The following is a 26,407-nucleotide window of genomic DNA, read 5'->3' as shown; positions in this document are numbered from 1 at the left end:
ATGACTAGATAACGTCTTCGAACTCGTCATCTTCTTCCTCTTCTTCCTCTTCGGCGGCACCATTTTCAGCCTGCTGTTCGGCAAGTTTACGGTAATACTCATCCATGGCGCTCTCCTCTTTCTTTTCTTCTGGTTCAGCACTAGTTTCGAGCTCCGTCTTAACAACCGGGTTTGATTGAGCAGCGGAAGCATCGTAAACCTTTTGACCAACAGTAGACCGCACATGCCACTCTGGGAGAGCATTTTCCTCGAGCAGACGCTTCTTTTCTGCCGCAGATTCGCGTTCCTGGGCTGCGCGTTCTGCATCGGAGGTAATGTGCACTTCGAAGGTGGCCTGAACGGGCTCCGGCAACCGCTGGCTGGGGCCAGACGGGCGCGCGGTTGGCTTTGATGCAGCCAAAAGCTCTGCACTCGGTATTGGAATTGCAACGTTGAGTTCCGACTGGAAGGTGTTTTCAGGTATGACCATGTCGTCAATCTTACGCAGAGCAGAAATCAGGGGATGGAGCTGCTGCATTAGTTCGCCCTTTTGATCCTGAGCCGAGTTTCCGTCCTGCGGACCCGGGCCATCGTCCTCTCTTAAAGGATTCCCGCAAACATCACATAAGAACGCCCCCATTTCGGGATTGAACAACGATACAGCATCGATGGTGGAGACTCTGTTTTTGCAAATGTCGCACACATAATCGTGCGGGTTATGCTGAGCGTCCATTTGCTCTTTTAATTTGCTTTCAATAGAGTACATTTTCCACTTCACAGCATCAATTGCCTCTGTGAAATGAATGTAATAGTAGGTCTGGGAAAACGCTCGCTGATCCCGGGTTGCATCGTCTTTATGACTTAAATCTTTCAGTAAATGATCTTCTTTGAGTCTCGCACAAATACTTCGGATCTCTTTTGCCGGTAAACCCAGCATTGTGATCAGTTCTTTGTCACTCAGCACCCGGTGATACAACAAAGCGTCCATAATAATGACTGCTTTGACATCGTAAAATCCCCGCACTACCTGCTGAATCAACTGGTGCACAGTCTCCATTTCCGCACTGTTTATTTATCCAGTATCCAACCCCCAACTAAACACTGCCACTTGCACCTGGGACCTGCGACAGTGTGACTAAGTTTAAAGATCGCCAGAGGTGGAAATTTCACTTTAACCTTTCGTACTTGGTTCTCTCTTTGCTTTTTTGTCCACAACGTCATCACTAAAGTTTATAAGGGCCATGTCACAAGCTGCAGTGCCAAAATCGGCTGGCAAGACCAAGTTTGCGCTCAAGACGCCTAAGGGCACTAAGGATTGGGGTGACAAGGATATGGTGATTCGCACCAAGCTGTTCGACACTATTTCGTCTGTATTCCGTCGCCACGGTGGTGTTACTATCGATACTCCTGTTTTCGAGCTTCGTGAAGTTCTGACTGGAAAGTACGGTGAGGACTCCAAACTCATTTACAACCTCGAGGACCAGGGCGGTGAACTGACCTCGTTGCGTTATGATTTGACCGTGCCTTTTGCCCGCTATGTCGCAATGAATGGTATCCAGGCCATCAAGCGTTTCCACATTGCCAAGGTCTATCGACGTGATCAGCCTGCTATGACAAAAGGCCGCATGAGAGAGTTCTATCAGTGTGATTTCGATATCGCTGGTGTTTATGAATCAATGGTTCCTGATGCCGAGATTTTGTCTATCGTCGTTCAAGTTTTGAAGGAGGTTGGAATCCCCGACTTCACCGTCAAGGTCAACCACCGTAAGATTTTGGACGGCATTTTCGGTCACTGCGGTGTTCCCGAAGACAAGGTCCGCACCATTTCCTCTGCTGTGGATAAACTCGATAAGCTTCCCTGGGACGAGGTTCGTAAGGAGATGACGGAAGAGAAGGGCCTCGATGGCGAGATTGCTGATAAGATTGGCAAGTACGTTCAGCTCAAAGGCACCATTCCTGAGATGATCGAAAAGCTCTCTTCTGACGAAGATCTCATGACCAACGAGTCTGCGAAACAAGGTGTAGAGGACTTCAAAACCATGCTGCCTTATCTTGAGGCGTTTGATGTCGTTCCCTTCTACAGCTTTGATCTTTCTCTTGCTCGTGGGTTGGACTACTATACTGGCCTCATTTACGAGGCAGTTACGGCAGCTTCTGCTCCTCCAGAGGAAGCCGGCGACGCCAAGAAAAAGAAAAAGAAGAACGACGATGACGATGCCAGTGAAAGTGTCGGTGTCGGCTCTATCGCTGCCGGTGGCCGCTACGATAAGCTTGTCGGCATGTTTGCATCAAAGAAGAACGGCGACATTCCTTGCGTTGGTATCTCTTTCGGTATTGAGCGTCTCTTCTCTATTATCAAATCTCAGGGCCTCTATGACCATCTTCGCCCTACTGCTACCCAGGTGTTTATCCTCGCCTTTGGCGGAGGCCCGGAGTGGACTGGTTTCCTTCCTGAGCGTATGAAGGTAGCGAAAAAGCTTTGGGAGGCAGGTATTGAAGCCGAGTTCATCTACAAGTCCAAACCCAAGCTTCAAAAGCAGTTCGAGGCCGCTGAGAAAAGCGGTTGCCCTCTTGCTGTTATTCTTGGTCAAGAAGAATTCAACAAAGGTGTAGTAAAGGTTAAAGAGTTGGGCCTGGGCGAACAAGATAAGGGCGTTGATATCTCTGTTGATGAGATGGTCGACTACGTTCGCAAGAAGCTCGAGAGCTTTTGAGAAAAAAAAATAGCTAAATAAAGTACAGTAATAAACCGTTTATTGGGTATTCCCAAAGCTAGGGAATTGGTGAAGAATCCGTGGGGGCAGCTTGAGTTTCACCGTGAACCTCTGTCGCCGCTCGTCTTCATTGATCATGTCCATTGAAAACACAGACGCAGAGGGCACATGTCTACTCTCACGCAGCCTGTTGAAAAAGTAAACAACCTCTGGTCGTTCGCTGTCGGTGTCATCTTGCTGATAGATGTGTGAACGCAGTGTGTCTAGGTTTCGATCAAGGCCGCCCGGCAACAGACTGTTAAAGTAGGGCGTATTGATATTGCGGATCTCTCGAACTTCTGACAGAGGCTGTAGAGAAGGAACAGCTCCTCCACCGGCAGTTCGTCGGGACATACGGCCACCCAATCTACGGCCGCGGCGGCGATTATTCCGATCGCGGTCAAAGTGTTGAATCTCGTCCGTGGAAAGCTGAGAGACACTGGGGCTGAACTCATCAAGCAAGTGCGGAGGACGCAAAAATGTGTGCGGACCCACCTCAAAGTCGCAAGCTGCGTCTCGACTTACTTGTCTCGCGCCATCGAATTCGTAGCCTTGCTGCATTAATTCCTTTATTTGTGCCTGCACTTGTTCACGGATTGTATGAGCAACAGCGGTAGCAAATTCTTGAGGAAGAGCCATTTCTTTGACGAAAGTTTCAGCAAACTCCTCGGGGTCGTTTTCCGGTTCATTAATATCCCACTCAAACTGATCCTTCAAGGTGTGTTGAGCAGACGTGATATCGATTTTGATCACAACCCTCCTATCAAAATCTGAATTTTCGACAGCGGCTGGCCGCTCCGCAGCAGACTCTTGCTTGGGCTCCTGCTTTTGTTGCTGCTCCTGCTGCTGTAAAGGGTGCCGAACATAGCTGTGAAATTGCTCCTCGATGGACGCACAAATCGGCTGCATAAGAGAATTTGGCAAGGCAAAGTCCTCAAGGAGGTTTTCCACAAAAAGGTCGATGGGCACGGTCATGCCTTCGATGTTCCAGCAAAACGTGTCTTTGAAGCGATACTTGTCATTCTCAAAGTCCAGACGAATTGGGACGAGATGCTCGCCCGTAATGGCTGTTTTGGCCAAAGAGGGATTGGGAATAATGAGCTCTTTAGACTCACGGCCGGCCCTTTTGCGATCCTGCGCATACAAAAGCCGCATCTTGTTGCCTGTCCATCCATTGCCATATCCAGCGTAGCCGTCTCCAAAAATTGCAGAGGGCATCACCTGGCGCACACCACGCACTTGGTGAAGATATTCAAGCTCAATCTGTTTGAGTCGACTGAGCTCGCTGTACGTCGCGTCGTCCACATCAGCCAGCGTCTCGTGAACGGCGTCAGAGTACAGTACCCGCAATGCCTCTCGCTCCTCAGCATTTAACGGGATACCGGCCTTTTTACGATCATCTATAAAGCTCTGGATTGTCTCCAAAACCGAAACAGGTTCCGGAAACAGCCTCTTGTCCTCGGCCGCCTTGGTTGATTCCTCCATGCGTAGGTTGGGTGACTAAGAAAGATTGAGCCATTCCACTTTTTTAGCCCAGCCATGAGTGAGGACTATGAAAAGATGCGGCGACAGCTGAAGCAGATGCTTGCGCGCCGCAATAAAGTTGAGAAAGAGCTCGAGGCGATCGAGGACAAGATATACATAGAAGAGACGGCTTACTTGCAGGACGCAGTCGCCGGTAACATCTCCAAGGGCTTTGAGAACTATACCAAAAGCAACCAGAACAGGAGGAGACCAGTTCTCACCGACGAGGACCGTATTTTTTCTCAGAGCTCCACTCTTCTCCAGGACCCCTAATTTATTTCATCCACATAGCGAAATATTTATTAATTTGATCTCCCAATTGACTCATATGAAGCGGTTAGCCAAAATCCCCACGTCGGGGTCTTATCCTATTGGGTTCCGTGCTGGTGCCAAGCACTGTGGAGTGAAGAAGGACCCGAGCATCAAAGACTTGGCTGCCATTGTTAGCGACAGGCCCTGCACTGGTGCTGGTGTGTTTACCTCCAATGCGTTCAAGGCTGCTCCTGTCCAGGTCGATCAAGCGATTCTAAAGTCCACAAAGGGCCATGGGTTCCGGGCCATGGTAGTAAACAGTGGCTGCGCAAATGCGGTTACCGGCCAGGGCGGAATTGCCGATGCAAAGGCCATGATGAAGGTAACTGACGAGGTCATTGGTTCGTCGTCTGAAAGCACTTTCGTTATGTCCACAGGTGTCATTGGCCAGCGTCTTCCGATTGACAAAATTTTGACCGGTATCAAGTCTCTAGTGCCTGCTATTGGTGGTACACACGACGATTGGCTCGACTGTGCCAAGGGCATCATGACCACGGACACTTTCCCCAAGCTTGTTTCTGCATCTTTTGAAGCCAGCGGCCAAAAATATAATATCGCTGGCATGGCAAAGGGTGCCGGTATGATTCACCCTAATATGGCTACTTTGCTAGGCGGACTTTTCACCGATGCCCCCGTTGCAGCCGATGCTTTGCAGTCGGCTCTGAAAGAGGCAGTCAACAAATCCTTTAATTCTATCTCTGTTGACGGTGATATGTCTACCAATGATACTATTGTTGCACTGGCTAACGGAGCTGCTGGTGGTCCGGAGATCACCATTAGTTCCCCCGACTACCCTACCTTTGTTGCCATCATGACCGAATTGGCAACTGATTTGGCTAAACTAGTTGTTCGTGATGGCGAGGGTGCGACAAAATTTGTGCAAATCTCCGTTACGGGTGCGGCCTCGGATGCAGAAGCCAAAACAGTCGCTTCAAATATCTCTCAAAGTATGCTGGTCAAGACAGCTCTTTACGGTAGAGACGCTAATTGGGGGCGTATTCTTTGTGCCACCGGTTACTCTGGCGTTCAAATTGATCCATACAAAACGAGCGTGTCGTTTATTCCTACGGACGGCTCCAAAAAGTTGGATCTTCTCGTTAATGGTGAGCCAGAGGCCGTAGACGAAGCTCGCGCCAGTGAAATTCTCGAGATGCATGACCTCGAAATTGCCGTTGACCTAGGCCTCGGAAGCGGCAGTGCCACGTTCTGGACGTGTGATCTTTCGCACGAGTATGTGACTATCAATGGCGATTACCGCAGTTAATGTTTCACCGTTTTGGTTGACCCGTTAGACACTACTTAGGGAATGCTTTAGCAGTGTCAGCAACAACCTTTCTTTTCCTTTCAATGAGCGAAGTCCAGACTGTTGCAAGCCCCGCCGTGGTTGCCATGTACAAGGCCATTACGGACTTTGACTGGGTTACTGCAAGTATGAATGCTGGTGGTGGCGACGGTGGTAGCGGCGGCGGCGGCGGTGATGGTGGCGACCTTGATTATTCTGAAGGTGGTGAAGATTTAGGATTTGAGGGAGATGCAAATGAGTCTGAGGATGGTTGGGAATTAAGATTCGAGGGAGATGCAAACGAGTCTGATGATGGTGAAGATTGTGAATTTGAGAGAGATGCAGGTATATGATACTGATGATGGCTCCCTTGGAGGGAATGATGTCCCAGAAGCGCCTCAAAAGTTGGATCTTCTTGTGAATGGTGAGTTAGAGGCCGTAGGCGAAGCTCGCGCCAGTGAAATTCTCGAGATGCATGACCTCGAAATTGCCGCTTTGACTTGGGCCTCGGATGCGGCAGTGCCACGTTCTGGACGTGTACTCTTTCGCACGAATATGTAACTATCAAAGGCGACTACCGCAGTTAATGTTTACCGTCCTGGTCGATCCGTTATACACTATTTAGGCAATACTATAGCTGTGTCAGCAACAACCTTTCCTTTTTTTTTTCAATGAGCGAAGTCCAGACTGTTGCAAACCCCGACGTGGTTACCAAGTACAAGATTGCCGGTGAGATTGCCGGTCGTGTTTTGGAACAGGTGAAGGCTCTAGCCGTCCCTGGTGCTAAGATTGCCGATCTTTGTGTTAAAGGTGACGAGCTCTTGAACGAAGAGCTGGCCAAGGTCTACAACAACAAGAAGGTCACCAAAGGCATTGCTTTCCCGACCTGTGTGTCGCCCAACGACTGCGTTGCTCATTTCAACCCTCTTTCCACCGACAAGGAGGCAGAGATCGAGCTCAAGACTGGCGATGTCATCAAGATCTCTCTGGGTGCCCAGGTCGATGGCTACCCCAGCATTCTCGCTGATACCATTGTTGTTGGTGAGTCCAAGGTTGAGGGCGCTGTTGCCGACATGATCGCTGCTGCCTACTACGCTACTGAGGCTGCTCTGCGCACCTTCAAGCCCGGTAACCGTAACTGGGATGTCACCAAGGTCGTTGACGAGGTTGTCAAGGACTTTGACTGTGTTCCCTTGGAGGGAATGATGTCTCAGCAGCACCTCAAGGATACTATGGATGGCAAGAAGAAGATCATTCTTAACCCCTCTGAGCAGCAGCGCAAGGACTTTGAGTCGGTCAAGTTCGAGGAGGACGAGGTGTACGGCTTAGACGTTATTGTCACTTCTGCTGGATCTGCCAAGGCTGGCCCTAAGGACACTCCCACCACTATTTACAAGAAGACTGCCCTCACTTATCAGCTCAAGCTCAAGACCTCTCGTCAGGCCATCTCTGAGATCCAGAAGAAGTGCGGCAACTTCCCCTTCACTGTACGCATGCTTGAGGACCAGAAGCGCGCTCGCATGGCCCTACAAGAGCCTTTGAACCACGGTTTGCTCGATGCCTTCGAGGTTGTCTACGCCAAGCAGGGCACTCCCGTCGTCCAGCTGTTCACCACCTTTGCTATCACCAAGAACGGTATCCTCAAGTTTGCCTCTGCTCCTGCTCCGGACTTCACCAAGATTGCTACTACCAAGAAGGTTGTTAACGAGGACTTGGTTGCACTGCTCAATACTTCTCTTCGCACCAACAAGAAAAAGAAGAAGGCTGCCAAGACTGAGGCCTAAGCCAACGAATCCTTCTAAAAAGGCAAATGTACTACATGAAATAATCTAGATTTGGCTGCCCGTCATTACGATCTCTATTCTAAACACTTGTTTCCTAGCTTACTTACTTTCAAAATCCTAGTAACCCATTTCTCCCTTCTAACCTTGAGTAAGCTTTTTCTGGCAATGGGATGGGTGGAGCCAGAGGCTGCGGAGCAACGGCCAGGAGTCACGGGCTTTCCGATCGATTCGTTACCAGAAGAGTCAGTCAGGCGTAAAAGGCGCGTAGAAAATGACTCAAACGGCTCGGTTTCGTCGCGCGCTTCGTCTGCCAATAGTGCGAACAGCGAAACCAACACTCCCATCCACTTAAAACTCGCGCTCAAGACGGAGCTGACTGACGAAGTACGACGTGAATCAAGCATAAGACGATCTAGTAGAAATCACTCACAACTCAACTACTACGAGCAGGCCAAAATGGACATGGGAATAGATGGAAATGTTCCCGAGTCGCCGTCGCGAAGTGTAACTTCAACGCTTAGGTCTCAAGGGACCAACGGAACAGATGATAATCAAAAAAACGGATCAAGATCTGTCAAGGTACGCATTTCTCGTCGTCGAGAAGGCACAGACAACTCTCCAGTGCAACCCAAGATCGAGCCTGACGTGGTCGAAGATCTCTCAATAGGCGAATCCAAGTCCCAAATCATCAATAACGACTACTGCGCTGCATGCGGTGGCCAAGGAAATTTTGTGTGTTGCGAATCGTGCCCACGGTCGTTTCATTTTACTTGTGTGGACCCTCCTCTGGATGACAGCTTGCTGCCCGACGGGGCGTGGTACTGCCGACAGTGTGAAGCGAGAAGAAAACCACCGATCCCGTATGAAAAATCGCTTTTTAGCGAGCTCCTGAACTTCCTGGACCGCACAAACCCGCGTCAGTTCAGACTACCCACTGGCCTGCAGACATTTTTTGAGGGCGTTGGTGTGTCGCCCGACGGAACCTATATCGATGAAACTATGCTGCCTTCCAAAAAACCTAAGGACATGGACGAGTCAAAACGTTTGGAAGATAAGAATGGGGATATTATAATCTGTTGCAAGTGCCTCAACACCGCCCTCCAAGGCCCAATGATAACTTGTGATAAATGCCAGACAGTTTGGCATGTTGACTGTATAGACCCCCCAGTGCAAAGTATACCCAACCGGTGGATATGCCCCAACCATCCTGAGAAGGCTGCCTCCTTACGACGCCGTCCAAGGAAGCCTGTTATTGTTGAGTCGAATCTAAAACGCGGCCTGAAGAACGACGGCCTCATCGAAGTGGCTGAGGAAGATGGAGAATACGGACCGGTTCGACAAATACCATTCTTCAACGTATACAATACCTCATCTGGATTTGCCGCTCCTGTGATCAAGAAAAGGGTTCAGAAAGTCATTGAGGGTGAAGATGGCGTCATTTACAAACTACCTGCACAAGCCATCAAACTTGACTTTATAGAACTCGTGCGCAAGCAGAGAGAGATGCTTTATCCAGAAACAAAGGAACAGCGTCTGCTGGTAGCTCTAGATGAGATTGCCGCAAAGCCTGACGCTGAGCGCGAGGCAGTGCGTGATCTGATGTACCTCAAACTTCAGGGTCCAGCAACTTCTGCAGCTCAGGCTCATGAAAATTTGCTGAAAATTGCCGAAGCTGCTGTTCGTGCTGACGACGATGCTCAGTACGCAGCAATCAAACGTTTGATCGAAATCAAGGGTAGAGACAAGCTGATGGCGTTTTTGACATCACCATAGAGGATAGACACTGCTCTTTGTAATTATATATAAAATTCCAAAACTAATAATTATATTTGATTATTCACTAAACTTTTTTGGCAAGAGTTTCCGCCAGACGCCTGACTTCGCGTTCTCCAACCGCGCTAACCGACAGGGTTTTCTGGGCATTTATACTTCCGTGATCAGCGGCCCTTTTCATCCAATAGTTTCCAGTATCCCAGTTCGTTTTATCCAGTCGGTCAAACTGTAAAAACATACAGGCCAAGGAGTATTCTGCTTCAGCGTCGCCGGCTTGAGCAGCTCGGAAATAAAACTCAACCGCCTTTGCCAAGTTTCTATCCACACCCTGACCATGCGCATAAGCATCTGCCATGTTGTGAAGAGCCTCACGCACGGAGAACTGAACCGCTTTTTTGGTGTAGCTAATGGCTCTTGCAAAGTTTCTTTGCACACCCACCCCGCAAGCATACATAGCACCGAGGTTGGTGAGAGCTTGAGGATAATTCATTTTAGCAGCTTTCTTGTACAATGTTGCAGCTGCGACAAAATCTTGAGGGACACCAGATCCCGTAAAATACATTGCCCCCAAATTATACAAGGCGGGGGCGTAATCCTGCATCGCGGATTGGGCGAGAAGTTTTGCCGCCGTTCTAGTATTTCGTGACAAAAATGGTGTGCCCCGATAGCATATTCCCGCGAGCTGAAACTGAGCGTAAGGGTTGCCGCGATCCGCTGCTCGCTTGAACCAGCTGAAGGCCCTGGCGATGTCAACCTCAACTCCTTTGCCATAGAGGTAGATGTATCCTAGCTGGCTCATACTTGCCGTTAGCTCTTTGTGGGCACAATAAACAAAACATTCTTTGGCAGCGGCATAGTCTGCTGCCATTCCCTGTCCATAGAGCTGCATCACACCCAAGTTATGCATGCCATACATATTGCCCTGCGACGCTGCAGCACGGTACTGCTTACTCGCTTCTGCATACTTGCCCTTTTTGTACAGTTTGACCCCAAGTCCAACCGCCCGATTAGAGTATTGGCTTCCTCTTAGATAACCACGACTGAAATATTCAGGGTTTTGAAAATACTCAGGGGTGGTCGACGGTGGAACAGAAACGTGATCTGAGAAACAGCTTTGGGTGTCATCCATCAAAGCCAAGATCACGCTAGATGAAGTTGAGAGGAGCTTGTTCATCAGTTCCATGCGCTCAGTATTATCAGTATTCGATATACTAGAGGGTTTGGAGGACTCGGATATTGACGGTTCGATTTCCGGAACCCACTCCACTGTAACGTGCGGACCGATAGGCCCAACCTTTTGCTCTGGAACGTTGAAAGTTTTTGAAAAGTTATCAAGTCTTTGGTTGAATCCATCACCACCACCCTGTTTGCCCAAGTGACTATTAATGTTACCAGTGGAATAAGACCGGTTGGTCCTGCTCCACTTGAACTTGGTAGCTCGGCGGATTATTGACGGGAGACTTCTAGTGCGCTTTGGAGGTCGGAGCGGTGCATCAACATTTGGCTTTATTCTCGTTGTAAACTTATTATTCTCGTACATTCACAATTATAATATTCGCTTTTTTGCAGTATATATATGCCATGCAAAATGTCTCAAACAATCGTAGCATGGCTAGTCAGACCTCTAGATTTCATGCAACAATGATGCATGTACCTTGGCACTAAACAGCGCCACTCTGAACTAAAAAAATTTTGGCTCTAAAACGGTATTATTTTACTTGATTAGGACTTTCGGCAAAAACTACAACCCCAAAGTAGATTTATATCAGTCGCATTAGTCCAATGGCCACCGTACGGGGCAACGACCGCTAGCGGCTTGCATCTCTCAGCTGCATGTGTCACTTTAAATGAGATGATTCGCATGAGCGGCAACTTTCTCAAACAGGATTCATGACGCACGCTTCAATTCATGTCCGAATACAGAAGAGTATGTGAATGCGCCAAATGTGGAAGAAGCAGCCCAACATAATTTCGTGATGTCCACTTGGGACTCTCTGTGCAAACCTTAGTGAAATCCGATAGCTTGTTCGACTATCATTTGATTTGATGAATACATATTGGTTGACGTAGCTAGCTAGCACTCAGTGAAACAGGAACCAATTGAAGCGCAATATTATAAGACAACTGCTAACGCCCTCCTATCATACTGTCCTAATCTGAGGAGACCATGTATGCAGTTTATGAACAGTATTATGAGGGAGTCGCGTTTTTATTGGGTGTGGCTGGACGCTGAGATCTCCTTTTTTTCGTCTTTGCGTGAGCCTGGCTAAGAGAATGAATTCGCTTCCGCAGGTCATCACAAACCTCAGCAATCTCTTCAGGACTCCCTAACTCACTCAAAAACTCAGTTTCTGCAACCAGCTGTGAAGCAGCTGCAGATGAACAGGATTGATAAACTTTTCGGGGAAGAGCCATGGGCTTCGATATGGTAGCTCTGAATGTCAAACCTGCAAATCTCATGTGTCGATCAAGAATTTTTATGGCTAGTTCACTGACCGCATAAAGGCGCTTCGAGCTCGGCGTCGGTTCGAGGTCAGGAGCAGCTGGCGGATCGCGTACATCCCGGAATTGCTTTATTCGACTGGCCACATGATAAGCAGCCTCGAGTGTTTTTTCGGTAACCGCAGCCCAACAAAATCTTTTGATTGAAGCCGAGGTAACAGCTAAGGGAACTCTTTCTGCAGCAACATAGTAAAGCAGATACGCAAACATTATCCCAATATCATGATCTGACTTTTCTAGGGTAGGAATGCCAACCTCTACCAACTGAAACAACTTTTCATCCAAGAACAGCAATGGTGTATAAATCAAAGATAAATGACTGTCTCGTAGTTCTCTTATGAGGGAAGCCGCCATGCTGACGCTGAATATTGGCTGCAACCTTGCCACATCTGCAAAGTCGGTTTGCTTAACATAGGCAGAAGCGAGCTTAAACCAGAGCGCTGCAGCTTCACTTGAAATCCTATCGCCAGCTTTGCCATCATCCAACACTTTTCGGAAAAACTTTAATACAGGCTCGGCCTTGCTGGAATATGAATTGGGGCGAGAGTCTATTGCTCTTAGCCTTGCTACTAAGGCATGCATTGCGACGATGTGTACCTCATCGTCCCCCGAGGACTGAATGATCTTTATGAGTTGCTGGGGGATTAGAGAAGCATCGGAATGAGACAAGATAGTAGTCGGTGATTCCATGTAAAGCGTGTTCAAAGCAGCGAGTGCTGATGCCGAGGGCGTTTCAAGAACCATCGCCATAATCTCGTTGGTCACTTCGGATAAAAGATTTCCTGGACCAAGTAGAGCAATTAACTTGACTGCATGTTGTGTGAGATTCTCATCTCGACTGAAGACCTTTTCCTCAATGTGTTGCCAAAACTTATCGTCAGCCTCCAGCTCGCCGTCGAGTTCATTTGCAATAGCGGACAGTATACATAGCGCCTTATCATTCTGCAACGCTCTCTTCACCAGTTGATCAGCATTAGCAACAACAGTCTTGGGGAATCCTGCAGCAATTTCAGACAACAACGACGCTGAAGCTTCACCAAGTTGGGAATCATCGAGGAGCTCGATAAAACTCGAAGTATTTTGTTCAAGATAACCGCCATATCGAATGACAAGAGGCGAGATGGCTTTCGGGAGGTATTCCTGGGAGTTCTCATATACTTCATTCGAAGGTGACGGACCCAAAGCGAGTTTTAAGACTTCCTGCTGCTCCGTGGTTAGTTGCGAGAGCTGTACTTTTATCCGTGAATCATACAATCGATTAGATATCCATTCGAGAAGTGTATCATGTTGAGATTCTTCGCTCTCGAGAAAATGTGATAGTGCTTTAGCAATGGCCACATGATTGCGATAAACTGCCGAGAACGCTTTCGCAGCTTTTGAATCCAAGTAACTGAGTGTTGTTACCACCGAACGGGCAACTTTGTAGCTGGGTTCATGAGTGATGTCACACATTTCCAACGTTAATCCCCACAGTAGATCAAGACTCTTTTGATTATATACGTATACCATGTTCAAAACAGCCTTTGGAACCCATGTACACGAGGAAACGTTGTATAAGTCTAGTGCTGCATCCAGTGCCTTTGATTGCACAGTCACAGACTTGTCTCGCAATCTCGGAACGAGCATTTGCTCTAGGGATTTTGGAGGATCAGCGAGATTTACAAATAGCGCAACGGCTCCAGCCGCTGCAGCACGAACTTTCGAGTCTGAATCGTTTAGACATCCGAAAAAAGAATTCCAAACATCAGTATAATCTATCTCCAACGAAGAGCGAGAAAGGCAGTTTGCCGCAACCCGAACCCAGGCGACCCTCACGTTGGCAGAAGCATCAAGACTGCGTTTGACCCAGCGGTGGAACTCAAGATCATGTATGGCAGGGTGAGAAACCAATGTCCAGCCAATTACTTTAACTGCCATAGCCCGTGCCTCTGGTAGAAGCATCTCAAGCCGCTGGACAAACAAAGGAAGAGAAAGTTCGAACACCGGGAACGAATGCTCAATTACGCCTTTAGCAAGCTCGGCTGCCTGATCAAATCTGTCATTAGCTTCAGTGTCGTCTAAAAGCGCAAGAAAATACTTCTTGACCCTTTCCTCAACTCGTGGACAATTCTGCGCGATCTCTCGACTCAAGGACGCCGCTTCGCCATTGAATTGGTCCAAAAACAAACATACGGCGTCATCTGGAATCTCGTATTCCATCTCATCAACTATTTGGCTCAGCAACTGGCAGATCAGGTAGCGAGCACGACTTGAGATGTTGGGAGTATGAGCGGCTCGGTAGGCGGCGTCGAAAGTATCAACCACAAACTTTTCAGGATGCGGAAGCTCCTCAATGCAGCCTGCGATTTGCAATCCAGTCATTTTCGAAAGCAACTCAGTGACGGCAGATACGATATCTGGTTGGTCCGAGGCCGAGTGCAGTAGATCAATAGCTTCAGAGAAAGTGGTGAAAGCACCGTCAAGATCGCGACCCGACCATGGCAAGTTAGGTGCGTACAAACGCAAAAGCTCTATTTGGCATAGCGCTGCATAGGCAAGTTGTGTAGGGTCAAGGATGCCAGTGCGGACCCGATGTGGTCGAAGATCACGAACTTCATCAGGGGACTCGAGCTGCTGCAGATTTTTTAGCTTGCTGAAAGCTTCTTGGAAATCCATAGCCCAACCAGAGAAAATAGTTGATGCTAAGAGAAAGGAATTTGTAAATGTGATGTCTCACAATTTAGACGCATTCGCCTTCTAACGCGTCTGGCTTACGGTGATGTTGCCAGGGTGGGGCTGTTTAAGGGGAGTTTAAAACATTAAGCCTACATACATAATACACTTGACGAGACGTCAAATTTTAGAAGAAACGGGGAATTAGAGCAACATGGCGGCTGCGAGGGCACCGACAACGCCGAAGCTGTTGGCGACGGCAGCACCGGCGGCATTAATGGGCTTAGAAGAGACAGGTGGGACTGAGGATTCGGGAGCGACGGATGCGGAGCTGGTCTGAGCAGGAGCGGAAGTGGTGGTGGGTGCAGCCTGGGAGGTCTTGTCGCCCTCGGAGGTCCAAGGGATGCAGCTCGAAGACTCGGCGCTGGTCGAGGGGGCAGGCTGAGCGGAAGAGGGAGCAGGCTGAGCAGAAGATGGGGTTGGCTGAGCAGACGAGGGGGCGGCCGACGAAGGGGGAGCTTGGGAAGAAGCAGTCTCGGAGGAAGCAGGCGCAGAAGAGGCGGCAGCAGAAGAGCTAGGGACAGCAGAGGAGACGGCGCCAGAGGGGGCAGAGGCCTGGAATTCGTTAGCGACAGCCTGGAAAGCCTGGACGGCTGCGCCCGATTTGCCGTCGGGGCAAATGCTGTTGAGACAGCTCTCGATCTTGCCGCCGAGCTGCTCAACAATACACTTGACATTAGACATGTCGTTGGAGCAGTCGTCGTTAGCCTTGGAAACCTGACCAACACAAGCCAAAAGACAGGCGGGGGGAGTAGCGAGGGCGGTACCGGCAAGGAGTGCAAAAACGGTAGAAGTCTTCATTTCGATGTGGGTATGTGTGTGTGTGGAAAGACCGGAATGAGTGGGATTATTAAAAACCAAAAGTGCGAAGCTTTCTGCAGGGCTAGGGTACAACAACAATACGCAGACTCTTCTAAAGTTGGCTGGAGGAAATAAGATTTTGAAAGTATAAAGAGCTATAATTTTCGAATTGCTCAGGGGTGTCTCCTCGGCAGGACAAAAGCAGCGTGCCCAGGTTGGTTATTCCGCGCGAGGCCGTGCTGATCAAATCCGAGTATGAGGTATTTAGCCCGGTTGGCCCAGCGATACTAATATTAGATTGGTACTTTCTAAATGACGTAATGAACAACCTAATGTCCCATAGGTGTCTAACACCCTACACATGAGTTGGCTTGGTAAGCCATCAGCCATAAACGGAAGAGCTTGAAATAACTGGATCAGCTAGCGATTTTAGGATATGTCGGAAATGGTCCTTAGACGTCGACGGACATTCAGGGATTGTAGTTACAAGGTCAATTCAGACAATTTTGCAAATAGCAGTCAAAAAAAAGTCTACTTGGCATATTCCGGCCCCCTCCACGTTTGGTTATGCGGTTGGCATATACGGTTTATTAAGCGAGTAAACTGTTTTAGGGAGTAAATAAATATAGACACACCAAAAAGTTACGATTTCTCCGCAGTTTTTAGGGTGGCTTCTAAGTTGCCAGCAGCGGTATTTGCCTGTTGGATTGCGCAAAGCCATCGTGACAGCAGCTCGACGCTACGGATCGACGCCTGCTCGAACGCTCGCACGGCAGAATTAATTTGGTCTGGGTTCGGGCTACAGGCAATGTGGTCGATTGGTGGTATGTCCATGGTTTTCAATTGTAATAACTGATCTATTGTGCTGCCTAGACACTCGATTCTAGCTTGTACAAGCTGGTATAGTTTTTCGTCGGCGAATTTCCTAGTGTAAATATCCACCAAGCCGTACTTTTGCAGCAGCTGATCCCCGTAAGTCAGCTCGGGGTGGCTTCGCGCAAGCTCATTGACGTCACGGACCAAAGCATCGACATTATGCGAGAGAGTGTGTTTGGAATTCTGCTGCTTCACTGAAAGTTCTAATATGTCTAGGCGTTTCTCCAGACTGTCAAGGCTTCTGTTCAGTACAGAGTCACTCGCCATAGTTGGGTGCGGCGCGTTTCTCTCCGGTGTGGGATGACGACTAAGCAAATTGGATGAGTAAGAGTGGGCCAAAACGGTGGGGGCGGGGGTATAGCAAGCTTGGTAGATCAATTACAGCATTAATGAAGAGACGGCTGCACCGGGCTAGTTTGGCATTTAAGAGCGATATTTTTACTATTGCTCATTGTTTTAATGACCAGAATACCATGACAATTAGTCTATCTAAAATAGCTCAATAGCTCCATTTTTTTAGCTCCAACAGTCGGGTAATTCGATGCCATCGAACATCAATAACGTGCCAAAGACCCTTTGGCTGCCTATTTTGACTGCAGCCGAAATTTGTTTAGTCTGCAGCAGATCGTCGATGCAGCTGCATCTTTGTATCCCCCGCACTGCCTTGTCAGTGGGGCTCTGGATTCCGGTGTATAGGCCAGCGAGCCGTGGACAAACTTTGAAATCAACAAATATTTTTCTAATATACCGGCCCGGTTCACAACATTGTCTCAATTGAGTAAGTTTGTCGAAACTTGCATGCTCCTATCCGTATTTGGACTAACCTCTCACTATGCAGGCATCTGCAAGTCAGTCTTGAGGGGAAGTACCCGTACGTGCGTTCAGTGACCGCTCACACAGATATAAGAAGCGGCTCATTTTCGACTATCTGACATCTCTGATCCAACTCCCCCAGTAAAATGTTGTGGCTTCTTTCTCTCCTCACTACTTTCACCGCCGTCTTTGCTGCTGATATCAATACTTTGATGTATGATGTCGGCAACTTGACTGCTAATGTCAACGCATTGGACAGCCTCGTTGTTAACTTCAAGCATGGCTTCTTCAACGACATTGTTCCTTTGATCAAGCTCCAAAACGCTGCCGTCGATTTGGGCAGCGAGATCCAGTCTGTCACCAACGACTTCAACAATACTGCTCAGTTGGACGCCCAGGACACCCTCGCAATTGCCACTCCTCTCGCTAATATTGTCTCCCCTCTGCAGAAGGTCCTCACCGATATTAACAACGCGAAGCCTCAGTTTGACAAGGCCATTCTTGATTTCCTCTCCGCCTCTTGCATCATCAAGGGCCATGTTGCTCACCTCCAGAAGGTAACTGACCAGCTGATCAACCAGGTTGAGATCACTATTTACCCCCCTTTTGCCGGTGTGATCGGTCCCTTGAAGCAGCAGGTTGATGATGCTTTCAAGGCCACGCTCAATGGTCCCTACGCCAAAGTCGTTGCCCTTTATATCCCTTTCAAGCTTTAAGTTAGGCACCGAAGGTCGCTCTCTATGTAATTATTCAATGTAATATTGTGTCCCAAGAAATTCGAAAAAAGTTGCATCACCCCGTTCAATGCCTTGTAGCCGAGTTTGGCATGGCATTGAACACCATACCAGAAGGTGACATTGCAGGCAATTGTACGGGGTCCTTGAAATTTACATGCCCCCTGGAAAACAAGTGAACCAGGCGTCATTTGCTTCATTTTCCAAGGATATTGCTCGTATAAGTGATTTGTTGCGGGAACTTGATCCTCTAGTCAAGAATTTTCGGCACGACGATTTCGGTAAAATCAGAGAGCTGTCGAGCATCCACAATTTATTTGTCGACTCTGAATCGCAAATAGAGCTTGTCATAAGCGCGTGTTACAGTACTCCAGTGTTTTCTATTGATGAGTCCAAAGCTATCCTTGACTATGTCGCACAGGCCTCGGTAGCCGTTCAAGTCCTGCTAAACGATGTTGGTTTGTCCCGATTGGAGTTCGACCATGCCATTCTCAGAGTCTTTTCAATTTCACCTGTCATCAAGGGTCATATTGATAAACTGGACAGTCTTTTTTCCTCCCTTTTTGTCAATCTGAAGAACCTGCTCGATGCTAGTCTGGTTCCCAGCTTGGAGAACACGGCCTCGAAAATAAGGTCGGCTTTCGGTATACAAGCAACTGTTGTTTATTCTCAAGTTTGCTCTTTCCATTCACCATACAAAGTTTCTCTCATTCCCTCTTAGTTCATAGCACTCTATGTATTTTAAACAACTAGGCGTGGTCGAGGCACAAGCGCACACAGGGTTACCCGAACCCCATAGCCCGCCTAAAGGCGATGAGTCAGTTGACAAAAAACTACAATGTCTAAGGAAGAAGCAAAGCTATGGGGTGGCCGTTTTACTGGTGGAACTGATCCATTGATGGAGCTTTACAACGCATCTCTGCCATATGACAAAAAAATGTACAAAGTCGACCTTGAAGGCACCCGTGTCTACACCAGTGCCCTTTCTAAAGTTGGTCTGATTACCCCAGAGGAGCTTTCGGAAATTCATCGCGGCCTCAAAGTGGTCGAAAAAGAGTGGGAAACCGACTCTTTTGTTGAGAAACCTGGTGATGAAGACATTCACACCGCTAATGAGCGCCGTCTAGGTGAGATCATTGGCAAACACATTGGCGGTAAGGTGCACACTGGACGTTCTCGTAACGATCAAGTTGTTACAGATATGCGTCTTTATGTTCGTGAGAAATTAGATATTCTTTGCGAGATCCTGTCCAACCTTATCAAGGTTATGACTGGCCGTGCCCGCCAAGAGATCGACGTTCTCATGCCTGGCTACACCCACTTGCAGCGTGCTCAGCCTATTCGCTGGGCCCACTGGCTCTCTATGCATGCCACCTTTTTGAACGATGATTTGACTCGACTTAAGGAAATCCGATCCCGTGTCAGTCGTTCGCCTCTAGGATCGGGCGCCCTGGCAGGCCACCCTTACGGCATTGATCGTGAGTACATTGCCAACGAGCTTGGCTTTGAGGGTGTCATTGGTAACTCTTTGGCTGCTGTCTCAGACCGTGATTTTGTAATTGAGGTCTTGTTCTGGGGGTCCTTGGTTGGAAATCACTTGGCAAAGCTGAGTGAAGACTTGATCATCTACTCCTCTGCCGAGTTTGGGTTCGTGCAGCTTGCGGATGCATATTCTACTGGCTCCAGCTTGATGCCCCAGAAGAAGAATCCGGATTCGCTGGAGCTTCTTCGCGGTAAATCAGGCCGTCTCTTTGGGCACCTCGCCGGATTCATGATGTCTGCCAAAGCTACACCCTCCACTTACAATAAGGATCTTCAGGAAGATAAAGAACCGCTATTCGACAATCTTCTTACCGTTGAGCACTCTTTACTCATTGCTACTGGTGTTTTCTCTACACTCAAGATTAATTCTGATAAGATGAAAGCTGCGTTGACAATGGACATGCTCGCTACTGATCTTGCAGACTACCTTGTTCGTAAAGGAGTTCCTTTCCGCGAGACTCATCATATTTCGGGCGAGGCAGTTGCTCTTGCCGAGAAGGAAAACCTTGGAGGCATTGATCGCTTGACAATTGAGCAATACAAAAACATCGACTCTCGCTTTGAGGAAGATGTACTCAACGTGTTCGATTTCGAGCAAAGCGTTGAGCGCCGTACTGCTATTGGCGGCACCGCCAAGTCAGCTGTTATTGCACAGCTCGATTTCCTGGATCTTCAATGTAATTAGCGTGTATAATCGAATCTTTTTCATCAGAATACTATGTGCACAGCGTTCTTGCTAGCACATGGATGTGGGACATAGTGAACACTTTAGCGCACGAGCTAATGATTACCCCTTTGAATAAGAGTAACTATAACATACATGTACTCTAAGCGAGACTGAGCACTGTAACAATGTATGCCAGTCCAGTATCACTCTGGCACTGCACACTCATCGATCTCATGCGAAATTTGTAATTTTACGGTATGCAGGTTCTCTGCACGCGTACGATCAACGGATGCCAGTTAGTGGTGAACTTAATTTTCAAGACCAATAGATGGAATTTCACAAATGCCACAACCAACAAAATTCATGGTCTACTAATTCCCAACACAGTCGAATTATAGAGGTTTATGTATGAAAGCGGTGTTGGTCAGGGCACCCAGTCTTATCCGAACAGAAGCGATGCAGATCCTAAGATAACGAGGTGTGGACTATGAGATTTCTACAAATCAATGCGCTGAAAATCGCCCAACACACAATTCTCAAGCAACCCGAACATAGGCTAACAGAATCAGGGAGAGCTCCGGGCTACCCCGAACCTTCGATCGATGCAGTCGCCGATGCCGTAAAATCATGAGGAAAGCTTCTTACAGAAGGGACTAGCACTAGAGATTGTGTAGATGACTCTGAGATACATTTTCGACCAGCAGAGCAGAGCATTCAAGCATCGTGCATATCCGGCCTCATATCGGCACTCAAAACCCGAGAACGCTCAATACTTCAAGCAGAATAGTTCGATAAAGACTTGATACACCGAGGATGGTCTATCGCTGGATGATTCAGCGGTGGCGGAGCAACCATGTCAATTCTCAGGGGCACGGAGCTTTATGATACACTAATGTTGGCGGTTCTCTTGAGTTGTCTTGGCGGTAGATAGCCCCGCTTCTAGGAGACACAGAATTGTTTGCTGATTATTTTATTCGCTCTATGAATACCGAATATAGCAGTGCCAAAATACAATACCCCCAAGCGGTATTATCAGATTCTTGCTCTTATGCACCTCATCCAATCTTGTCGCTTTTAAAATCCGACCCTAAACTGTTTGACCAGAAAGAATATATTTTCTAAATCATGCCATCGGTTATGAAAGAGATTCGGATCTTTTGAGATTTGATAGGGCTGAAACATAAATGTTAGATAATACGTATAATAAACGATTCACAGAAAATAAATGGTCCACTCGAAAAAAAGGTGCGTGCAACCTGGGTGCATGGATCGACAGATCGGCAGCATATTACATGAGGCCGTTTTAGAGATCACGAGGTTGAATCTATGTTTTGTATAATGTTTGGAACATCTTTCTGGACTTTTAAGACACAAAATCATGTGCTGAATCTTCCTTTTTCTCTTACTACTTCAGTTTAATATTGGCAGGTTGTGAAAGCTCTGATGCCCTCACTCTAATGCATACAAATACTTTTGACCTGCAAGTTTGTGCGCTCAGCGATCCTTGGCCACGCTCGGGATTTGGGACACCAGCAAATCCCTAATCGTTCCATTTTGTGATCAGTCGCTAATTCAGAAGTTACTTATTGTTATAGGATGTCTCAAGCCCTATTTTGTTGAAATATTCTTGCGGATATGTAATAAAACCCTCAGATGATGAATTACGTTTCGCCACCGACTTTTATGCACAAGCTATCTTTTACCAACTGCATGCACGAACGCCCTTTCACAAACGGGGATATGTGTACCACCAGTGCGCATTGTTTTAACCAATTCCAGTTGTCAAACTACGTTTACTATGTTGGCCTGAGTACTATCGAGCACTGTTGTACTCCAAACTTTTTCACCTCCCAATCGCAATGGACCAAGGTGTACGCAAAGTTGACACTGCTGGCCTAACCCACATGCCTGCTGGCTGTTTATGCACAAGCACCAGTTCATGAGTCAAACCATATAAATACATGCCACAGGACGCACAACCTTACAGCTCGGCCATGTTGTTTTTGGATGCGCTATGGGAATGTTTTGGCGGTAGTATCGTTGGGCAAGGTATCTATTATTTATCAAGTCGTCAGGCGCTTAAACCCTACTATGAGCGGCCAGAATACGTGGTACCCGAGAAATACTCACTTCCAACGGCCACATACGAAGGCTTGACGGATAGTCGAGAGTCTCGAGCAAGCAGTAAAGTATCTGAAGCTGGATTAGCTGGTGATCCGCCTGGCTCAGACGAGGAGACGACGCCCGGTCTCCGCCCAGGTGAAATTTTGGTCACCTGGGATGGTCCGGATGATCCCTCGAACCCCAAGAACTGGTCTTTGATGAAAAAGACAATTCAGGTATTTTGCGTTTTTGGCCTCACACTCTCCGCATACATGGGCACTGCTATTTTCACACCGTCTGCTGAACAGATGATAAAAAAGTTCAATTGCACCGAGACTCAATTTGGATTAGGGATTACGCTCTTTGTATGGGGCTATGGCATAGGGCCCATCTTGTTTGCGCCCATGAGTGAAAGCCCACACTGCGGTGGGCGTCTCTACACATATCTTTTCCCTCAATTGGTATTTTGCGCTCTGCAACTTGCAACAGCCCTGATCAACCATATTTCTTCGTTTGCAGTTTTGCGGTTCCTGGCTGGTATTTTTGCCGCCGCTCCATTGACTAACGGTGCTGGTAGTATTGCTGATATGTTTCTTTTCCCTCGGCTGCCATTTGTCCTTTCCATTTGGAGTCTTTCGTTTGTCACTGGACCGTATATTGGACCGCTTATTGGCGCTGCTTTGACTCATTCTAACACCTGGAGATGGTCATTCTACTTTTTGCTCATGGTTTCTGGTGGTGTGCTTCTTATGGTTTCGTTTATTATGGTTGAAACCTCAGCACAAGAGATTCTTATGAGAAAAGCACGTGTTCTCAGAAATCTCACTAAAAATCCAGCCATCATAAGTATGGGTGAGATTAAAAGCAGAGGAAAGTCAACCTCCACAGTTATCAAAGAGCTCCTCTGGGGGCCTGTTGATCTCTGTATTCATGAGCCAGTAATGAACCTCATTACCTTACACCTGGCCCTGGTCTACTCTCTTTTTTATCTTTTCTTTGAGTGTTTCCCAATCATCTATTTCGAAATTTATCACTTCACGGATGTAGAGCTAGGGCTGGCGTATGTGAGTTTGATGGTTGGGTTTGCTGTCGCATTTGTAGCCTACATGGTGTATCTGCGCAAAACTATGCTGGCTAAGTTCAAAGCACATGAGAGCATCACTCCTGAACGTCTGTTTGTTCGCGTCTGCCTAGTGGCTTCGTTCTTTATGCCCGCCGGCATCTTCATCGTTGGCTGGGCTTCAACTTATCACGCCCACTGGATAGGAAGCATGATTGGCGCGGCTATGTTCGGAGGTGCTACATGGCTGATGTTCCAAACGTATGTTTCGTATATTGGTCAACTTTACCCTTTTCGCTTTGCATCTGCTATGGCGTCAAATACCTTCATGAGGTCCCTAATTGGTGGTGCCTTCCCATTATTTGGTAGATTCCTTTATATCAATACTGGTTCAAAAGAGTTTCCGGTAGGATGGGGAAGCTCTATTTTGGCGTTTTGTGGTATTGCGATGATGTTGTTACCGATTTATCTATACATCAAGGGTGAAGGGCTCCGAGAAAGAGCTCTTGCGAAATACGGGAATCGGGATATTTAGTTATACACACAAACACATCTTAATAGGCTCGATTTTATACAGCTCGGCCCAAAAAGGATTTCTTATTGTATATAATTTCAATTGCATCGCACGCACATAGTTTAGACTTGTCGAGAGAGTATGAGTATAACGGATTAACTGCCTCGAGAAATCTTTTCAACATCAAAATAAGGATTTTCTAGATGCACTTACCTACCGTTAGCAATATAAATCCAATCGAAAAACGCTGTGGCTTGATCCGCTATATGCGAGGAAGTTGAGATCTCGACTATCTTGCATCACATTTGAGGACGCTTGACCAATCAGCGATGAGGTAATTCAAAGTCCTGCAGAAAATCTCAGGCGCATTTTCACCAGTTTGCACTATGAAGATGTGTGCGGTTAGGGTGGCTTTAACATCAACTACGAAACGAAGCATTTAGCCTTTTACTTGTCAGTCGCTACGCAAATTAACGCTTCTGCTGTCACATTGCTTTTGGACCCAAGCAGTGGGTTTATTCCGAGTGTGGATGTTATGAAAGAAGACGAATCTGATAAAAGTGTGGAGTTAGCCCCGCCAACTCCTTCTCAAGAAGAACCAATGTCGGTCGACGCAAATGTCACCGAGACAACTCCTATGTCGGCTATAGTATCTGGTGCCGAAGATTCATCGATGGGATCGCGAGTAGCAACACCCAAAATTCCGGCTTCTGCTGCTTTTAGTGTCGGTTCCCCGGCTGGACCCCCTCCCGTGTCCCCTCTTCATCAAAATGCCACTTCTTCAGCTGGATCGGCGATATCAAAGTTTGAAACCTCTGGCCAACCAGTATCACAAGACACTCCATCGCCAGTGCAGCCGTATATGCAGCTTGCTAGTGCAGATAGTAGCGTCCAGAGCGTGTCGTCCCACGCTCCTGTCTCGAAGGATGCAGTTCCATGGGATCAAGCGCTACAAAGTGGCACCAATTCGAAAGACACGGACCATGCGTCTCCTGAACGAACTCCTCATGATCATGCAAACGTTAGTTCTGTCTCGCCTTCAGGCGATACCGTTGACCAGGATCGGTCTGAACAATCAAAACAGCTTCCCATTCGTATTGATAGGGTTGTTTCTGTTCGTCAGTCCGGTCGTGCAGCCTCTATGTATTCTCAGAATGTTTGCAACAATTGTGGTACTACAAATACTCCTCTTTGGCGACGAGGAAATAGGGGCGAGGTCGTTTGCAATGCATGTGGACTCTACTTGCGTGTTCGCAATGCCTCACGACCTGCTCATCTCAAACGTCAACCGAAATTGCGGACTGCTGGGTCTGGGAGTTTAGATGAAGCCCCTGGGTCTTGCCCAGGAGACGGCCGTTGCAACGGGACTGGTGGTACTAGCGCCTGCGACAAATGCCCAGCCTATAATAACCGTGTTGGGCGGGCACAAACTACAGAAGCACACGGGAAATCGAAAGTGAAAACCCCGTCACCTCCTCCCAAGGGCAGCTCTACGGGTAACACAAGCAATCAGATGCTCGTTTCATGTCAAAACTGTGGTACAGTTACCACTCCTCTGTGGCGTCGTGACAATGAGGGCCATATAATATGCAATGCTTGTGGTCTTTATCTCAAAATGCACCATCAGCATCGACCTGTTGCTCTAGGTCGGGGAATGATCAAACGACGCAAGAGAGCAGCTAACTCTGAAGAGGCCTCCTGGGTCCATGAGCATGTAAGTGGTGGAGATTGCTGCGGTCCAAGTGATGAAGGTAAACAAGAAGATTCTGATACCCCACAAGCCTCTAAGGTTGCGCAAGTAGCTCCGTCTGGCCCTCTAGCGGCACCAGTGAATACTCAAGATGTTCATCAGACAGCTAATCAGCAACATATACCTATGATCCAACAGCACCAGGGACAGCAACACCTTCCAGCGATGCAACAGCAAAGGTTCCCGGAGCCAATGATGATGCCTCCGAGACCGGATATGATGAGAATCCCAAATCCGGGAGGCCCCAATGCTCTTCCACCTCCCGGCGGTGTGTTTCCTCCAGCGTATCCCATGTATGGTGTCTACTATCCTACGCCAATGGTAATGCAGGAGCATTATAATATGATGAGCCAGCAAATGGCTGCGCAACGGGTGCCACCGCCTATCGATTTCACTAATTCCTTCAAACCGGACCCGTCACCTGAAGAAGGGGAACAGCCCAGTCAGTCTGGTACTATGGACAATACGCCTTCTTCAGTCGTCTATCGCCAAGAGTCTAAGCAAAACGAAAGCCCTCAAATTGCACATTCCAGGGCTTCGCCAGCGGTGCTACCTTCACCACAATCTCAGCCCAGTCCGTCGCAACTGCCTGTTGCATCCACTACCAGCACATCTCACACACTTACTGGGTTTGCTGGAAAGGGTGGTCACGTTGCACTAAAACGCTCGGCAGAGCAAGGTGGGACCACAGCATCCAAGAGCTACCTGGTTGAAGACGAGAGCTCACCACTGCTTGTTCTGAAATATCTCAGTGGGGATTCAGTAAAAGAATATCTCTTGGCTGCTCGCAGACATCTCCAGGATAAAGTTGATGAGCACACTCGAAAACTTGAGGTCGCACAACGTCATCTAAGCGATTGTGATAAAAAATTAGCCGAGCTAGAATAGCTGGCTATATGTAGCATACATTCTATAAGTTATTTTGA

General features: G+C 47.8%; 17 protein-coding genes across 17 annotated transcripts; 11 read left to right on the top strand and 6 right to left on the bottom strand.

The window, feature by feature from the left end:
• Positions 1-4: 4 nt before the first annotated feature.
• B9G98_01321 (Transcription initiation factor IIE subunit alpha) lies at positions 5-1,036 on the bottom strand (the record flags this gene model as incomplete). Its single annotated transcript, XM_024807879.1, has 1 exon — positions 5-1,036. The coding sequence occupies one exon, from the start codon at positions 1,034-1,036 to the stop codon at positions 5-7; it is 1,032 nt and encodes a 343-aa protein (XP_024663647.1).
• A 184-nt stretch (positions 1,037-1,220) lies between these two features.
• On the top strand, positions 1,221-2,693 carry B9G98_01320 (Histidine--tRNA ligase, mitochondrial; the record flags this gene model as incomplete). Its single annotated transcript, XM_024807878.1, has 1 exon — positions 1,221-2,693. One exon carries the CDS (start codon positions 1,221-1,223, stop codon positions 2,691-2,693), a length of 1,473 nt encoding a protein of 490 aa, XP_024663646.1.
• Positions 2,694-2,732: 39 nt separating this feature from the next.
• On the bottom strand, positions 2,733-4,217 carry B9G98_01319 (SWI/SNF chromatin-remodeling complex subunit snf5; the record flags this gene model as incomplete). The annotated part of the gene is made up of 1 exon (XM_024807877.1): positions 2,733-4,217. One exon carries the CDS (start codon positions 4,215-4,217, stop codon positions 2,733-2,735), a length of 1,485 nt encoding a protein of 494 aa, XP_024663645.1.
• A 54-nt stretch (positions 4,218-4,271) lies between these two features.
• B9G98_01318 (Chromatin modification-related protein EAF6) lies at positions 4,272-4,529 on the top strand (the record flags this gene model as incomplete). Its single annotated transcript, XM_024807876.1, has 1 exon — positions 4,272-4,529. The coding sequence occupies one exon, from the start codon at positions 4,272-4,274 to the stop codon at positions 4,527-4,529; it is 258 nt and encodes an 85-aa protein (XP_024663644.1).
• A 55-nt stretch (positions 4,530-4,584) lies between these two features.
• Positions 4,585-5,832, top strand: B9G98_01317 (Arginine biosynthesis bifunctional protein ArgJ, mitochondrial; the record flags this gene model as incomplete). The annotated part of the gene is made up of 1 exon (XM_024807875.1): positions 4,585-5,832. One exon carries the CDS (start codon positions 4,585-4,587, stop codon positions 5,830-5,832), a length of 1,248 nt encoding a protein of 415 aa, XP_024663643.1.
• Positions 5,833-5,915: 83 nt separating this feature from the next.
• B9G98_01316 (hypothetical protein) lies at positions 5,916-6,411 on the top strand (the record flags this gene model as incomplete). Its single annotated transcript, XM_024807874.1, has 2 exons — positions 5,916-6,174; positions 6,227-6,411. The coding sequence occupies 2 exons, from the start codon at positions 5,916-5,918 to the stop codon at positions 6,409-6,411; spliced, it is 444 nt and encodes a 147-aa protein (XP_024663642.1).
• Positions 6,412-6,521: 110 nt separating this feature from the next.
• Positions 6,522-7,634, top strand: B9G98_01315 (Curved DNA-binding protein; the record flags this gene model as incomplete). The annotated part of the gene is made up of 1 exon (XM_024807873.1): positions 6,522-7,634. One exon carries the CDS (start codon positions 6,522-6,524, stop codon positions 7,632-7,634), a length of 1,113 nt encoding a protein of 370 aa, XP_024663641.1.
• Positions 7,635-7,799: 165 nt separating this feature from the next.
• Positions 7,800-9,407, top strand: B9G98_01314 (Uncharacterized protein C2F7.07c; the record flags this gene model as incomplete). The annotated part of the gene is made up of 1 exon (XM_024807872.1): positions 7,800-9,407. The coding sequence occupies one exon, from the start codon at positions 7,800-7,802 to the stop codon at positions 9,405-9,407; it is 1,608 nt and encodes a 535-aa protein (XP_024663640.1).
• A 67-nt stretch (positions 9,408-9,474) lies between these two features.
• B9G98_01313 (Uncharacterized protein YbeQ) lies at positions 9,475-10,947 on the bottom strand (the record flags this gene model as incomplete). The annotated part of the gene is made up of 1 exon (XM_024807871.1): positions 9,475-10,947. The coding sequence occupies one exon, from the start codon at positions 10,945-10,947 to the stop codon at positions 9,475-9,477; it is 1,473 nt and encodes a 490-aa protein (XP_024663639.1).
• A 650-nt stretch (positions 10,948-11,597) lies between these two features.
• On the bottom strand, positions 11,598-14,564 carry B9G98_01312 (Sister chromatid cohesion protein pds5; the record flags this gene model as incomplete). The annotated part of the gene is made up of 1 exon (XM_024807870.1): positions 11,598-14,564. The coding sequence occupies one exon, from the start codon at positions 14,562-14,564 to the stop codon at positions 11,598-11,600; it is 2,967 nt and encodes a 988-aa protein (XP_024663638.1).
• A 201-nt stretch (positions 14,565-14,765) lies between these two features.
• B9G98_01311 (Covalently-linked cell wall protein 14) lies at positions 14,766-15,422 on the bottom strand (the record flags this gene model as incomplete). Its single annotated transcript, XM_024807869.1, has 1 exon — positions 14,766-15,422. The coding sequence occupies one exon, from the start codon at positions 15,420-15,422 to the stop codon at positions 14,766-14,768; it is 657 nt and encodes a 218-aa protein (XP_024663637.1).
• Positions 15,423-16,064: 642 nt separating this feature from the next.
• Positions 16,065-16,565, bottom strand: B9G98_01310 (hypothetical protein; the record flags this gene model as incomplete). Its single annotated transcript, XM_024807868.1, has 1 exon — positions 16,065-16,565. One exon carries the CDS (start codon positions 16,563-16,565, stop codon positions 16,065-16,067), a length of 501 nt encoding a protein of 166 aa, XP_024663636.1.
• A 692-nt stretch (positions 16,566-17,257) lies between these two features.
• B9G98_01309 (hypothetical protein) lies at positions 17,258-17,827 on the top strand (the record flags this gene model as incomplete). The annotated part of the gene is made up of 1 exon (XM_024807867.1): positions 17,258-17,827. The coding sequence occupies one exon, from the start codon at positions 17,258-17,260 to the stop codon at positions 17,825-17,827; it is 570 nt and encodes a 189-aa protein (XP_024663635.1).
• Positions 17,828-18,002: 175 nt separating this feature from the next.
• B9G98_01308 (hypothetical protein) lies at positions 18,003-18,566 on the top strand (the record flags this gene model as incomplete). Its single annotated transcript, XM_024807866.1, has 1 exon — positions 18,003-18,566. The coding sequence occupies one exon, from the start codon at positions 18,003-18,005 to the stop codon at positions 18,564-18,566; it is 564 nt and encodes a 187-aa protein (XP_024663634.1).
• A 117-nt stretch (positions 18,567-18,683) lies between these two features.
• On the top strand, positions 18,684-20,072 carry B9G98_01307 (Argininosuccinate lyase; the record flags this gene model as incomplete). Its single annotated transcript, XM_024807865.1, has 1 exon — positions 18,684-20,072. One exon carries the CDS (start codon positions 18,684-18,686, stop codon positions 20,070-20,072), a length of 1,389 nt encoding a protein of 462 aa, XP_024663633.1.
• A 1,943-nt stretch (positions 20,073-22,015) lies between these two features.
• Positions 22,016-23,752, top strand: B9G98_01306 (Cycloheximide resistance protein; the record flags this gene model as incomplete). The annotated part of the gene is made up of 1 exon (XM_024807864.1): positions 22,016-23,752. One exon carries the CDS (start codon positions 22,016-22,018, stop codon positions 23,750-23,752), a length of 1,737 nt encoding a protein of 578 aa, XP_024663632.1.
• A 514-nt stretch (positions 23,753-24,266) lies between these two features.
• B9G98_01305 (Suppressor of ferric uptake 1) lies at positions 24,267-26,369 on the top strand (the record flags this gene model as incomplete). Its single annotated transcript, XM_024807863.1, has 1 exon — positions 24,267-26,369. One exon carries the CDS (start codon positions 24,267-24,269, stop codon positions 26,367-26,369), a length of 2,103 nt encoding a protein of 700 aa, XP_024663631.1.
• Positions 26,370-26,407: the final 38 nt, after the last annotated feature.

This window comes from Wickerhamiella sorbophila, assembly GCF_002251995.1.
Source record: "Wickerhamiella sorbophila strain DS02 chromosome Unknown contig1, whole genome shotgun sequence".
Classification (NCBI taxonomy): Eukaryota; Fungi; Ascomycota; class Dipodascomycetes; order Dipodascales; family Trichomonascaceae; genus Wickerhamiella; species Wickerhamiella sorbophila.
Note: the sequence above shows the minus strand (reverse complement) of the source record. Positions and strands in the feature narration are given on the sequence as shown.